The sequence below is a fragment of the Macaca thibetana genome, chromosome 1, assembly GCF_024542745.1.
Source record: "Macaca thibetana thibetana isolate TM-01 chromosome 1, ASM2454274v1, whole genome shotgun sequence".
NCBI classification, from domain to species: domain Eukaryota; kingdom Metazoa; phylum Chordata; class Mammalia; order Primates; family Cercopithecidae; genus Macaca; species Macaca thibetana.
The window spans coordinates 17,692,370-17,707,706 of NC_065578.1; the positions used below are offsets into that span (position 1 = coordinate 17,692,370).

Sequence of the window (15,337 nt, forward strand, 5' to 3'; positions counted from 1 at the left end):
ATCCCTGTTAGCATTCTGTCTCATTGATCTGGGTAATATTGACAGTGGGGTGTTAAAGTGTCCCATTATTGTTGTCTGGGAGTCTAAGTGTCTTTTTAGGTCTCTCAGGAGTTGCTTTATGAATCTAGGTGCTCCTGTATTGGGTGCATCCCAATAACTATCTTTAGGATATCTTTAGGATAGTTAGCTCTTCTTGTCAAATCGATCCCTTTACCATTATATAATGGTCTTCTTTGTCTCTTTGGATCTTTGATGGTTTAAAGTCTGTTTTGTCAGAGACTAGGATTGCAACCCCTGCTTTTTTGCTTTCCATTTGCTTGGTAGGTGTTCCTCCATCCCTTCATTTTGAGCCTATGTGTGTCTCTGCACATGAGATGTGTCTCCTGAACACAGCACACTGATGGGTCTTGACTCTTTATCCAATTTTCCAGTCTGTGTCTTTTAATTGGGGCATTTAGCCCATTGACATTGAAGGTGAATATTGTCATGTGTGAATTTGATCCTGTCATTAAGATGTTAGCTGGTTATTTTGCCTGTTAGTTGATGCAGTTTCTTCCTAGCATCGATGGTCTTTACAATTTGACATGTTTTTGCAGTGGCTGGTACTGGTTATTCCTTTCCATGTTTAGTGCTTCCTTCAGGAGCTCTTGTAAGGTAGGCCTGGTGGTGACAAAATCTCTCAGCATTTGATTGTGTGTGAAGGATTTGATTTCTCTTTCACTTATGAAGCTTAGGTTGGGTGGATATGAGATTCCAGGTTGAAAATTCTTTTCTTTAAGAATGTTAAGTATTGGCCGCCACTCTCTTCTGGCTTGTAGAGTTTGTGCAGACAGATGTGCTGTTAATCTGATGGGCTCCCCTTTGTGGGTAACCCGACCTTTCTCTCTGGCTGCCGTTACCATTTTTTCCTTCATTTCCACCTTGGTAAATCTGACAATTATGTTTCTTGGGGTTACTCTTCTCGAGGAGTATCTTTATGGTGTTCTCTGTATTTCCTGAATTTGAATGTTGGCCTGCCTTGCTAGGTTGGGGAAGTTCTCCCGGGTAATATCCTGAAGAGTGTTTTCCAGCTTGGTTCCATTCTCCCCATCACTTTCAGGTACACCAATCAAATGTAGATTTGTTCTTTTCACATAGTCCCATATTTCTTGGCAGCTTTGTTTGTTTCTTTTTACTCTTTTTTCTCTAAACTTTTCTTCTCACTTCATTTGGTTAATTTGATCTTCAATCACTGATACCCTTTCTTCCACTTGATCGAATCAGCTACTGAAGCTTGTGCATGTGTCATGTAGTTCTCATGCCATGGTTTTCAGCTCCATCAGGTCATTTAAGGTCTTCTCTACACTGTTTATTGTAGTTAGCCATTCATCTAATCTTTTTTCAAGGTTTCTAGCTCCTTGCGATGTTTTCGCACATCCTCCTTTAACTCGGAGAAGTTTGTTATTACCAACTTTCTGAAGCCTACTTCAGTCATCTCGTCAAAGTCATTCTCTGCCTTTTTTTGTTCCGTTGCTGGCGAGGATCTCTGATCCTTGGGAGGAGAAGGGGCGCTGTGGTTTTTAAAATTTTCAGCTTTTCTGCTCCGGTTTCTCCACCTCTTTGTGGTTTTATCTCCCTTTGGTCTTTGATGCTGGTGACCTATAGATGGGGTTTTGGAGTGGATGTCCTTTTTGTTGAAGTGGATGCTATTCCTTTCTGTTTGTTAGTTTTCTTGTTAACAGTGAGGTCCCTCAGCTGCAGGTCTGGTGGAGTTTGCTGGAGGTCCACTCCAGACCCTCAAACAGGGATTTCTTGGTGTCGCCTGTTCTCTCCCCTGCGTTTAAATCCAGGGAGAGAATGTACATGTGCTTTCTGCTTATTGTTTGTTAGTATGTTTTCCAGTATTTGTGCAAGAAAAGAAACTGAATAAATAAACATATTATATTAAAATATTGGGAAAATGGGGCCCTTAGCACAGAAGATCTGTGTCTGCACTGCCACAAGAGCTCTGTTCACTTGAATGCTGCATGGAAAATTCAACGCAATTTATGCAAAGTAGTTGAAATCTTGTGTTAGTCTCTGTGCTGCAAGTCATGAGGGTAGTTTACAGGGAGAGTCGGGGTGCCCTACATTGGCTCATCTGTGGCAAGTGTACTGAGCATGTGCTGCCCACTTTTTTGTCATTCCCCAGGGCAGTCACCCTCTGCCCTGCATTTAGAAGGATACTTTTATTTCTGTTGAAGGAAAACTGGCTTTGGTTTCTGAGACCACTCCATTCTGCCTCCCATCAGATCATCTGGGAGGTTTTGCTGTCTAATCTCTGTCGGTTAAATCTTCTGTCATCCCTGTCCTGCCTGTGTCATCAGGAATCTGCAGGAGTCTGAAGAGGAGGAAGCTCTCCAGGAATCCTGGGATGAAGGTTATTCGACTTCCTCAATTCCTCCTGACATGTCTGCCTCATACCAGTCTTACAGCAGCAACTTTCACTCATTAGAGGAACAACAAGTCGACTTGGCTCTTGACGTGGGCAGTGAGTACTCCATTGTGAAGGTGATAAAGCTCCAGTTCATGTCCCAAGTAGACCCCGTAATCTTGGGGCTTTCCGCCCCTGGTTGGGCTGAGAGTTGCCATCACTGTGGGTTTAACCTATATATCAATGTAGATTTCAATTACTCTAGAGTCGAGTCTGAAGTACAGGCATGGCGTGGTTCAGTGAGCTGTAATATCTTCCTAGTCTCAGGCCATGCTAGTGCCACCCTAGACTGACTGTCAGGACATTGAACTCAAGGCAGGTGTGGCAAACTCACACCAAGCCATGCAGCACATGCCCAGGTGTTGTCTGTCAGATCAGTTCATGTGAGTTAAATGTGTCTTGCCAGCTACAAAGTTCCTCATGAGTTTTGTTCCCAAAGCATGTCTGTGCGGTTCTTTACCTGCCCGAGGCCAGTGTCACCCTTGTCTACCTCTGAATCGGAGATGTGACCCAGGTTTCACTGAATTTATCCCCATTTTCTGTGTCTTCTCAGTTGGCTTGTTTTAGCTCATCTGTCCATCGTCTTGCTGGTGTGTTTTCTAGATAAATGACTGACTTTTCACCCACAAAAGCCATAATAGCTGATGCTTCTGTGTCGAACCAAGTCTCGTAACAAGAGCTGGAATATTACACCCCTACATGAAATCTCAGTGTCCACAATCTCATAAACTATCAAATCCTGGGTATTTGATGTGAGAAACCTGAATATTGCAGTCTCTCTCCTACGAGGTGTTAGAAGTATTTGCCTAAAATCTATTGGGAAAGTCATTGCTCATTTGTGTACACAAACCTAGGACAGATCACATTGGGAAGATAACATTCCAAAAGAGGGGAATTTTGCCCAAGGCTCATGAAAGGAACCAAGTCAGTTCTCTCAAGACTTGACCTCATGCCTCTGGTTATGTTTCTCTCAAAGTCTTCTGTTCCCACACTGAGAAGACTGATGTCCCTGTGTTAGGATTGGACAGAGGAATGTTTCTGTGTGCAAGGAAGAACTGCTTCATGTAAGAGGCCCCATCTGAATTTATTTGCAGGACATTGGTGTGATGAAGTGAAAAAGGAGGACCAAGAGGCCACAGGTCCCAGGTGAGTCTGAGAAATTGTGGACAGTTCATTTGCTGTTGACACCTAGAGACGCCAAGTGCAGGGAAAACAGTACATGCTGAAAAGAGTGATTTTGCCTTATCAGACAAGTCTGAATTATGCCTACTAATATTGCTTTTGGTTTTCATTACAGTAAATATTTAGGTTTCCATTTCTTCCTACCCTTATCATTTACTAACCTACTGAAGGTTAACCATGCCTCAAAAGCTGTATTCTCATGGTGACTGCAGGGAAACTTGAGCACATTTTATGCAAAATTATTGAGCCCACTGTTTTCATGATCACTGTTCGCTGTTCGTCCTGAGGGCACAAATACAAAGTGTCCTTTCACTGCCTCATCAGTGTGTCACCTGGCCGATTCACTGAGCTCTTACTCTGTCTATCTCTGTCTCTTGTGTGTGTGTGTGTGTGTGTGTGTGTGTGTGTGTTTCTTTCTCTTTCATCCTTTTCTACCTGGCCCTGATTGTGCCAACATTAAGGCAATAATCTGTTACCTCATTAATAGAGCTGTCCTTTTTCTTTCCAAACACTTGCTTATGTTACCTATGAAATCTAGCTGGGGCTGTGTGGTTTCTGATTCCCCCTGGCTTATTCTTTACTTTTCCTACTTTTCCAGGCTCAACAGGGAACTGCTGGATGAGAAAGAGCCTGAAGCCTTGCAGGACTCACTGGATAGATTTTATTCAACCCCTTGCGGGTATCTTGAACTGCCTGACTTATGCCAGCCCTACAGAAATGCCTTGTACTCGTTGGAAGAAGAGCATTTTGGCTTGGCTCTTGACATGGACAGTGAGTTCCTTACTATGAAGGTGATAAGGCTCCACCTGGTCTTCCCGATAGGGGTGATACTCCTGTTCCAACTGGCCCTTCCTGACCCGAGAGATGTCATTGCTGCTGGCAGGACCTATGGACACATATAGGTTGTAATGCAACTGTAGTTTCAGTTGGAAGCCCAGATATGAAATGGGTCAGTGAGCATGGCTGTATTCCTAGTCTCCAGTCATGCCTGTGGCAACCTGAACCCACTCTCAGCACATTGGTCCGAGGCAGATGTAAAAAATTCACAGAACTATGATTCGGACTCAACATTTGTAGATTTCCTCCTTTATTCTAATTTCAGTGTCTTGCGACCATGAACGAGTTGGGAATTTGATGAGACAGGGCTGAATACAACAGTTTTCCTCCTAGAAATCATCTGGGGCATTTTCTTTGAATTGATGGGAACAATAAGGCATAACTGTTTGCACAAACTTGGGATAAATGATTTTGGGATAACTGTCTACCAGAATAGGGACATTTGACCCTTGGTTCTGAGATGTAAATCACAGAATCTCTATCATGACCGGCTTTGAGGCTTCCTGCAGTGTATGTCTCACATTATCCTGTTCTCATGCTGAGGAGCCTGTGGTCCCTGTGTGGGGATTAGACAGTGGACTGTTCTGGGTGTAGGTGAATTGGCTTATTTTGCCTGTCCCTGTCTGATTTTATTGCAGGAATTACAAAGGAAGAAGAGGAAGAAGACCAAGGCCCATCGTGCCCCAGGTAACTCTGAGCAATTGACAATAGCTAATTCTGTGTTGACACCTGGAGACTCCTGGTTTGGGGAAAACAGAGCGGGCCGACATTATTGATTACATCTTTTCAACCAAGCCTGAATTATTCGTACTAACATTGCTGTTGGTTTTCATTGCATTACATATTTAGGTTCCCATTTCTTCCTCCCCTTATCATTTACTAACCTACTGTAGGTGGACCATACTTCAAAAGCTCTATTCTCATGGTGACTACATGGAAACTTGAGCACATTTGATGGAAAATTATTGATCACAGCCTTTTCATGATCACTGTATGCTGTGTGTCCTGAGGGCACTAACTCAGAGTGTCCTGTTACTCCCTCATCAGTGTGTCACCTGGACAATTCACCAAGCGCCCTCTCTCTCTCTCTCTCTCTCTCTGTCTCTCTCTGCCTCTGTTCTCTGTCTGTCTTTCATCCTTTTCCATTTGGCCCTGTTCTGTCCCAACATGAAGGCAATAATTTGTTACCTCATTCATGGATCTATCATTTTTCTTTCTTGACCACTTCCTTGTGCTACCCATGAAATCTAGTTGGGGCTTTGTTGTGTCTGATTTCTCCTGACTTATTCTTTACTTTTTCTACTTTTCCAGGCTCAGCAGAGAGCTGCTGGAGGTAGTAGAGCCTGAAATCTTGCAGGACTCACTGGATAGATATTATTCGACTCCTTACAGTTATCTTGAGCTTCCCGATTCATGCCATTCCCAGGGAAGCTCCTTTTACTCATTGGAGGAACAACACGTTGGCTTTTCTCTTGGCGTGGATGGTGAGTACCTTTCTCTGAAGCTGATAAGGATCCACTGAGTCTTCCGTATAGAGATCATATTCCTGTTCCAAGTGGCCGTTACTGAGCTGAGAGATGTCACTGCTGCAGTGAGGACTTATAGGCACATGTAGGTTCAATGAAACTCTAGTTCCACCTGGAAGCCCAGACATGGGATGGGTCAGTGAGCATGGCTCTCTCCCTAGTCTCAGGCCATGCCTTTGGCACTCTGATTCTACTCTCAAGACACTGGACCTGGGCAGATGTGGCAAATTCAGAGAACTATGATTTTGACTCAAGGGTTTCCAGATTTCCTTTCTCACTCTAATTTCAGTGTCTAAATTCCTCACAACCATGAACAATCTGAGTATTTGATGAGACAGGGTTGAATATTGCAGTTTTTCTCCTAGAAATCACTTGAGGGCATTTGCTTCAAATTGACTGGAAAAATATGGCATAACCATTTTCACAAACTTGGGACAAATGATATTGTGATAACGATCTACCAGAAAAGGGACATTTTACCCTTAGTTTCTGGGACAAAAACCAAGGAATCTCTATCATGACCAGCCTTCAGGCCTTCTGAAATATATCTCCCACAGTGTCTTATTCTTATGCTGAGGAGCCTGAGGTCCCTGTGTAAGGATTAGACAGTGGATTGTTATGTGTGTAGGAGAATCAGCTTCATGTGTCTGAATTTATTGCAGAAATTGAAAAGTACCAAGAAGGGGAAGAAGATCAAAACCCACCATGCCCCAGGTAACTTTCAGCAATTGTGGACGCTTAATTCTTTCTTAATACCTGGAGACGACAGATCCAGGGGAAAGCAGTGTGTTTGGTTTCATGTTTTCAACGAAAGCTGAATTACTCCTACTGACATTGCTGTTGGTTTTCATTGCAGTAGAGGTTTGGGTTTCCATTTCTTCCTCCCCTTATCATTGACTAACGTACCATAGGTTGACCATACCCCATAAGCTGTACTCTCATGGTGACTGCATCGAATTTTAATCACATTTTATGGAAAACTATTGAGCTCACTCTTCATAATCACTGTTTGCTGTGTGTCATCCGGGCACTAACTCAGAGTGTCCTTTAACTCCCTTATCAGTGTGTCATCTGGCCAATTCACTCAGTACGTGCTCTCTCTCTCTCTCTCTGTCTTTCTCTTTCATTGTTTTCTACCTGGCCCTGTTCTATCCCAACATAAAGACAACAATGGTTTACCTCATTAAAAGGATCTATCCTTTTCCTTTTTTAACTACTTCCCTATGTTACCCTTGAAATCTAGTTGGGGCTCTGCGGTGTCTGATTTCCCCTGGCTGCTTCTTTAGTTTCGTCTCCTTTTCCAGGCTCAACGGGGTGCTGATGGAAGCAGGAGAGCCTGAAGTCTTGCAGGACTCACCGAATGGATGTTATTGGACTCCTTCAAGTTACTTTCAACTACCTGACTCATTCCAGCACTACACAAGTGGCTTTTACTCACTTGAGGAACAGCACGTCAGCTTGGCCCTTGACATGGACAATGGGTTTGTTACTTTGACGGTGATAAGGTTCCACCTGGGCTTCCAGATGGGAGTCCTATTCCCACACTAAGCAGCCCTTCCTAAGCTGAGAGATGTCATTGCCTCAGGCAGGACTTAGAGGCACATGTAGGTTTGAATGAAACTATAGTTCCATTTGGAATCCCAGATATAGGATAGGAAAGTGGGCAGAACTCTATTCCATTCTCAGACCATGCAGTGGCAACCTGTGCTCAGTCTGAAGACACTGGACCCAAGTTAGGTGTGACACGTTCACATAACTCTGCAGCACATGCCGGGAGTGAATGTGAGATATTCTGATTTGAACCAGGTATCTCTGGGTAGCTACAAAGTTCCTCAGGGATTTCATTTTACGCGCATGTCTCTGAGCTTGTATGCCTGCTCAAGGTCAGTGTCATCTTTGTGTTTAAGTCATCCAAAGGTGTTACCCTGGTTTCAATGAACCTCCCCCCATTCTTTGTATCTTCAGTGTTGGTTTGTTTTACCTGATCCATGTGTAACACAGGAGGGATCCTTGGCTGAGGATTGTATTTCAGAACCACTGACCGCTCTTGACAATTGTTAACCCACTAGGCTCCTTTGGTTAGAGAAGCCACAGTCCTTCAGCCTCCAATTGCTATCAATACTTAGGAAGACCACAGCTAGATGGACAAACAGCGTGGAGAGCCCTTAGCCCTGCTCCTCTCAATTCCATCATGTAAAGAACAGGAGTCAGGAGCCGCTGGCAGGAGACAGCATGTCACCCGGGACTCTGCCAGTGCAGAATATGAACAATGCCATGTTCTTGCAGAAAACGCTTAGCCTGAGTTTCATAGGAGGTAATCACCGGACAACTGCAGAATGTAGAACACTGAGCAGGACGACTGGCCTGTCTCCTTCACACAGTCCATGTCACCATGAATCACACAACAAAAAGGAGAAGAGATATTTTGGGTTCAAAGAAAGTAAAAAGGTACTGTAGCTACATTTCTTTATTTTGAACCCCAAATATTTCCTCATCTTTTTGTTGTTGTCATTGATTGTGGTGACATGGACTCGTTTGTAGAGGATAGGTCAGCTGTCTGGCTCAATGATCTACATTCTGAAGTTGTCTGAAAATGTCTTCATGATTCAATTCAGCCTAAACGTTTTGCCAGGAACACTGCAGAGTCAATACTGTGACTTTCCAACCTCAGCCTATCTATCTGCGGGCATAGAAGGTCTAGTTTGTCCATCACCATTATCATGATATCAGGACTGGTTACTTGGTTAAGGAGGGGTCTAGGAGATCTGTTGCTTTTAGAGACACCTTACTTATAATGAAGTATTTGGGAAAGTGGTTTGTAAAGGTATGAACGTCATGTATTCCAATCATCATCCTCTAAACACATTATCATTTATTGATCATCCCTGCCTGTGTCTATTATTATATTCATATCTCTACACTGGAAATTTTCTGTCTCAATTTTTACTCTGCCTCTGTTTTGGCTAGTGTCTGCTGTTGAAAAAAAAAACATTCTCTGCCTGAGTTTTAATTTTTGTCCAAAGTTATTTTAATCTATACAATTAAAAACTTTTCCCTATCACTCTGGACTGTTGGATTATTTTTTACATTCAGTGTTAGAATCTTTTATTATGCTGATTGGTTTTGGTGGGTACTGATACAAATTAATAAAAAGATTTTCATTTCCCTGTTTATTTTCTAATCTCTTCCATACTGTAGACTATGTTTATCATATGTAGCAGAATATATTTACTACATTTCTTGATTCTAATTATTTTATTCTTTGTGAGTGTGTGTGTGTGTGTGTGTGTCTGTGTGTCTGTGTGTGCCTTTGACATTTAGGAAGGGTTGCATAGCTCCTGTTTAATATTGCACTAAAATTTTTTTTTTTTTTTTTTTTTTTTTTTTGAGACGGAGTCTCGCTGTGTCGCCCAGGCTGGAGTGCAGTGGCCGGATCTCAGCTCACTGCAAGCTCTGCCTCCCGGGTTTTTACGCCATTCTCCTGCCTCAGCCTCCCGAGTAGCCGGGACTACAGGCGCCCGCCACCTCGCCCGGCTAGTTTTTTGTATTTTTTAGTAGAGACGGGGTTTCACCGTGTTAGCCAGGATGGTCTCGAACTCCTGACCTCGTGATCCGCCCGTCTCGGCCTCCCAAAGTGCTGGGATTACAGGCTTGAGCCACCGCGCCCGGCCACTAAAAATGTTTTTGATAGTTTTCCTCCCTTTGAACTAGACACACTTCTAATATTTGTTTTATATGTTTTAAATTATGACTTTCAACCTCAAAGATTTCCATAAGACAGCAAATTAAAAAAAGATAATATGCATTATCTTTTTTCTACCTCCCTTACCTGCCACTTCTCTTTTTTTTTCTTTGTATTTTTTAGTAGAGACAGGGTTTCACCGTGTTAGCCAGGATGGTCTCGATCTCCTGACCTTGTAATCCGCCCGACTCAGCCACCCAAAGTGCTGGGATTACAGGTGTGAGCCACCGCGCCCGGCCTGCCACTTCTCATAATAGTATTTGAACCTAAACATACACCAGTGACATTCTGTGATTGTCATCTTGGCCCCACCTTGCTTTTTGGTTAGATGCACAATTAAATATATTAATGCTCATGAGCTATTCAACAGTGAATGTCATAGTCATCACTTGCTGAGTGGTACTCATCCTTAAGAGAGTCCTCCTGAGGGAATCAGGTCTCGCTGAGCTTAGCATGTTTAATAATCTTTTCTCATGGTCTTGCATGGATCGCATGACCGGATATAAGGTACTCGCCCAAAATGATTTTTCCTGAGTTTTTAGGAGATACTGTCTTCCCTGGGGGACATACACGGTGTATGTTCTCATTGTGGGATTCAATTTTGTTCTACCAGGACCTCTAATTTCTGCCAGTTACTTCGTTCATGTGTTCTCTTCACCACGAGTCTCCAGAGGATGCTTCCTCTGTTCCTGCCTCCCCATCTCCCAGCAATTCTGCGTTTCCAAGATTGGCACCTCTGGTCCTCTGCACGGTGAAGCCCTTTCCTTTCAATTCCCCAGTAGCCAGTGCTCTAATCCACCAGGTCTCAGGCATGATCTGTTTCTCACACGCTCTTTCTGAGGGTAGTTTTACCCTGTGTTCTGTCATGAACAGGCCCGCCCTGCTGTTCTGGCCTCGATTTGCATAGTGTCTCCTGCTCCCTGTGCAGTTGTGTGGCTCTCAGACCCAGCTAAAGACAATCTCCTGAGGGCCACAGTGTTCCCTAGCCCAGGTGTTTAGGGCCAGGGTTACGGGTGGGAGTTTTGACTCTCTAACCCCTAGGGCTTTGAAGTGTCCGTTGAGAAATTCAGCGGTCATCATCCTAGGTGGACTTGCTCTCTCCTATCCTCCTACTTCTGCTATGCTTTTCTAGTATTATAGTTTATATTTAGTAGCATAATCCATTTTGAGTTAGTTTTTGAGTGAGTATTGAGGTTCAGGTGAATTTTTTTTCCTTTGGGGATATGCATGTCCAGTTGTTTCTACAAAATTTGTTGACAAGGGAGCGCCTTCTCCACTGAATCATATCTGGAGGTTTGTCAATCCATTGGCTGGTTGAGACTGGTGAGAGGACTGTCCTGGTGTTTGGACAGAGAGACAGGGCATGAAGTCGGGTGGTTCTTAAGGGAAATATTAAGGAAGGCCCATTGTTGTATGAGGCATAGGAAAGCCCCAAGCACAACTGGGGTGCCCTCTACCAGCATGTTGCAGCACACTCATCTCTGCTCTCTCCACCTCTCCTGTTGCAAAAGCTTGGGTGTGCATAGACACTGGGGTCGAGTGGTGTCTTTGGGCACTTTTGAGCATTGACAGCGAAGCTCCAGCATCAAATCTTAGAATATCAAGCAGCTGGGTGGATCGCCTGAGGTTAGGGGTTCACGACCAGCCTGACTAGCATGGTGAAACCCCGTCTCTACTAAATCCAAAACAAATTAGCCGGGCATGGCGGCGCATGCCTGTAATGTGAGCTACTGGGGAGGCTGAGACAGGAGAATCGCTTGTGTACCTGGGAGGCGGAGGTTGCAATGAGCTGAGATCACACAATTGCACTCCAGCCTGGGCAGGAGAGCAAAACTCCATCCCCCAAAAAATAAAGAAATAAAAATAAAAGAATATCAAGCAGCCAAAGAAGCAGGAAAACATGACACATAATGAAGAATCTAATGATCTAGTTGAAAGTGAGACACATGTTGAAAATAGAAGAAAAAGACATTAAAAACAGTATAAGTTTAATTAAGTGGAGAGGTTGAAGATTTTTTAAATATCAAATTCTCTAGATAAAAACTATGATTTACAGTCTGAAATGGAGGAAGGCACTGGATTAAACATTGCAGAAGGGAAGATTATTGAACTAGAAGGAATAGAAGTTGAAACTAACATAAATGAAACACACAGTCACAAATGACTTGAAAACATAAAAAGACCATCAGTATAAAAACTTTAAACACCCTCTAGAGGGCTAAATGGAATCCCTGAAGGGCGTGTAGTGGAGAAGAGAGACAAAGATATTTAAAACATTGGATGGAAGATTTAGAAGCTCCATGGAAAGCATAAACTTCCAATATTACAAAAATACAAATATTCTAAGAACAAGAAACATGAAGAAAAGTTCACCAAGGAACACCTTAATCAAATCCATCAAAACCAGTGCTTAAAAGGAAATCCTAAAAGTAATCAAAGGTGAAAGAACATGTTCCATACAGAGCACTGCCTAGAAGGATGGCATAAGATTTCTCATAGGAAACTTGACAAACAAGAAGTTTGCAATAAAGCACTTAGAGAAACTGTCGCCTACAATTCTACACCTGGTCAAATGATCTTTCAAATATAAACATGAGATAAAATATTTTTGAACAGAAAACAAAACGATCTCAATTTGCAGATGGTGTGATCCTATGGATAGAAAATCCCAAATAATAATTACAAAGGCAAACACACATACATGCTCAGACACACACACACACACACACACACACACACACACACACACCCCCCAGAGAGTTAACAAGTGAATTTATCAAACATTCAGCAAACAATCCATCGTGTTAGCAATGAACAATCCGAGAAGAAAATTGACACAATGATTTCATTTATATTAGCATCTATAAGAATAATACACCTGGGAATAACTTTGTTCAAGAAGCTGCAGTACTTGTACACAGACAACTCCTGAACATTGCTCGAGGTCACGTGGTCCTGCACCCATGGGCAAAGTGATGGTCTGGGCTCAAAACGCAGCCCCGCCCGTCCACACCAACCCATGAAATTGGTAGGAAACCTGACAGCCAAGTGGCGGATTGGCTTTTTTTCCCATTCTTCTTTTTCCTGTTGACCTTCCGTCACCAGGAAGCCGGCTTCCTGGGAAGAAAAGCAAAGTAAGGGAGGAGATTCCCAAACAACCTCCCTCCTTGGGGTCCAGGCAGAGTAGGTCTAGGTCCCCCTAATAACGGAGGTCTCCCCTGAGTGAGCGATGTGAGCACACGAGCAGACCTGCTGGCAAAAGGGGACCAGCCTGGAATACCAGCACTTCGGGAGGCTGAGGCAGGAGGATCACTTGGGCACAGGAATTCGAGACCAGCCTGGGCAACATAGAGACTTTTTTTGTAGAGACCCAGTCTCTACAAAAAAATTAAAAAATAAAAAAAAATTAGCTGGACTTGGTTGAGCCTGGGAGGTCGAGGCTGCAGTGAGCCATGATCGTGCCACTGCACTCCGGCCTGCCTGGGTGACGGAGGAAACCAAAATGAAAATCAAAAACAAGGACAGAAGATGCAGAGAAGATCCAGCACCATGCTAACCTCAGAGGAGGCGGCACGGGTTGGTGACCATCCCCTGGAGTTTTTTTCTTAAAGACCCTCATTCAGTCCAGGCACGGTGGATCACGCCTATAATCCCAGAGCTTTGGGAGGCCGAGGCTGGTTACCTGGCTTTGGGGTGATCGAATCCCTGCAGCACTGGGGGGCTGGAGCATCCTCAAGGGCAGCCTCTCTTTCAGCCCATTAGCAGCTCATGCATTTTGCTCTTAGATGACTCAGAGGCAGGAAATCAAATCACCTCACTAAAGTCACTAAAAAACTGTCGTTAAACTAGTAAAGATGCTGTGCTTTCGATCAGAGGACAGTGCGTTTCTTCATTCACTGAACCCTGGCTGAGCCCTCCTGCTGTGGGAGGCTGCCCCTACAAGAAACGGAGCTCCTGCCCCCAGGTTCACCTGAGTAGCTGAGGGACGTGGACAGGAAACCAGGCCTGCAGAGTGGAGGGTTCTGCTGAGAGCAGAGTCATCACCACAGCCCGTCCCCAGGGAGCCCCCCATGGAGGCTGTATAAGCAAACATGGCCCATGGCAGGCAGGATGTCCTCACACAGGCTTGAAGAAGGGGCTGGGGGCTGGGATGCCTGTGCCTTTAACAGGGCGTGTAGCCCACCCCACACCTCACTCTCTTGGGTCTAGCTGCTGAGCTAACTTCTAGAATTCCAGAATCACAAACTCAACTTGGTTTGGAAACACTGCAGCGACTCAGTCACTGGTTCCATGAACTTGGGGTGGGGTCCGAGAATCTGCATTTCTCACAAGTCCCAGGTAACGCTGATGCTGGAATCCCAGGGACCATGCTTTGAAGACCCCTGGTCTGGAGGCGAGGTCGAGGGCCAGGAGTCTAAGCAGGCCAGAGCCAGCCTGCTGCCTATTGTTGTAAATCAAGTTTTGTTGGAACACCTCCATGCCCGTTTGTTTACAAATCCTCTCAGGCTGCTTCTGAGCTCCAACGCCAGGGCTGAGGAGCTGCAACAGAGACTGGCTGGCTGGCAAAGCCTAAATTATTTACTATCTGGTCCTTTACAGAAAGAGTCTGTGGGCACCTGCTCTACGCCATCCTCTCTCCCAGGTTCAGGGGACACCTCGCCACTCCTCCCTTCCACCTCACCCTCAGCTGCCACTGCTGCTTCCCAGACCCCTGAGAAAACACAAGCAACCAAAAGTCACCTTCCCCACACAGGGACACGATCTATGTTCAAAGGCACCTTCCTTCCTGTGGCTACCCAGTGAATCGGCCCCACAGTGTCCATGGCCACGTGGCCACTCCCAGCCCCACAGCCACTCAAGGGCATCCCAAGCCCATTCCTCCTTCTTCAGGAGGCACTGCCAGCTGCACCCAATGAGTTATTATTTCTCTCATCTCCAAAAAAAACAAAAAGCACAGTTGCTTTTTTTATGTGAGACAGAGTCTCACTCTGTCGCCTAGGCTGGAGTACAGTGGCTCAATCTCGGCTCACTGCAACCTCCGCCTCCTGGCTTCAAGTGATTCTCATGCCTCAGCCTCCTGAGTACCTGAGATTACAGAAGTGTACCACCACACCTGGCTAATTTTTGTATTTTTAGTAGAGACAGGGTTTCACCATGTTGGCCAGGCTGGTCTAGAACTCCTGACCTCAAGTGACCCGCCCGCCTCGGCCCCCCTAAATGCTGGGATTACAGGTGTGAGCCACCACACTCGGCCTAAAAAGCACAATATCTTTGACCCACTTTCTTCTCCCCTGTTTCTCACCTTCCATTCACAAGAAAATTCCTCAAAATGTTTCCTTCACTTGTCTGCGATTCCTCTCCTCCTTCCGGCTCATAAACCGACTCCAATCAGCCTCTGCCCTCACCACTCCGTGGGAGCTGCACTTGCCAAGGTCGCGGTCACCTCTTTTTTGCTAGGTTAAGCAGTGCCCATTGTATCAGGGCGACAGAGGTGCTGCCTGCAGTTTCCCCAGCATATTAAAACATATGTCCAGAAAATGATTTATACAAGAATGTCCATGGCACTTTAATTCATAATAGGAAAAAATGGAAACATTC

The 15,337-nt window shown here is 44.6% G+C and overlaps 1 protein-coding gene across 50 annotated transcripts in view; it reads left to right on the forward strand.

Annotated features, from left to right (window-relative positions):
• LOC126954288 (neuroblastoma breakpoint family member 3-like) overlaps window positions 1-9,163 on the forward strand; it is a 159,572-nt gene extending 150,409 nt beyond the window's left edge. For 49 of the 50 annotated variants that reach the window (XM_050789874.1, XM_050789977.1, XM_050789994.1 and 46 more), the window contains 7 exons: window positions 2,346-2,509; window positions 3,547-3,598; window positions 4,233-4,405; window positions 5,110-5,158; window positions 5,783-5,955; window positions 6,660-6,711; window positions 7,302-9,163. In XM_050789874.1, coding sequence (XP_050645831.1) covers window positions 2,346-2,509; window positions 3,547-3,598; window positions 4,233-4,405; window positions 5,110-5,158; window positions 5,783-5,955; window positions 6,660-6,711; window positions 7,302-7,545 — 907 coding nt within the window. In that variant the 3' untranslated portion in view covers window positions 7,546-9,163. The remainder of the gene's footprint in view (window positions 1-2,345; window positions 2,510-3,546; window positions 3,599-4,232; window positions 4,406-5,109; window positions 5,159-5,782; window positions 5,956-6,659; window positions 6,712-7,301) is intronic. The other variant, XM_050789912.1, reaches the window with a different exon arrangement.
• The last annotated feature ends 6,174 nt before the right edge of the window (window positions 9,164-15,337 follow it).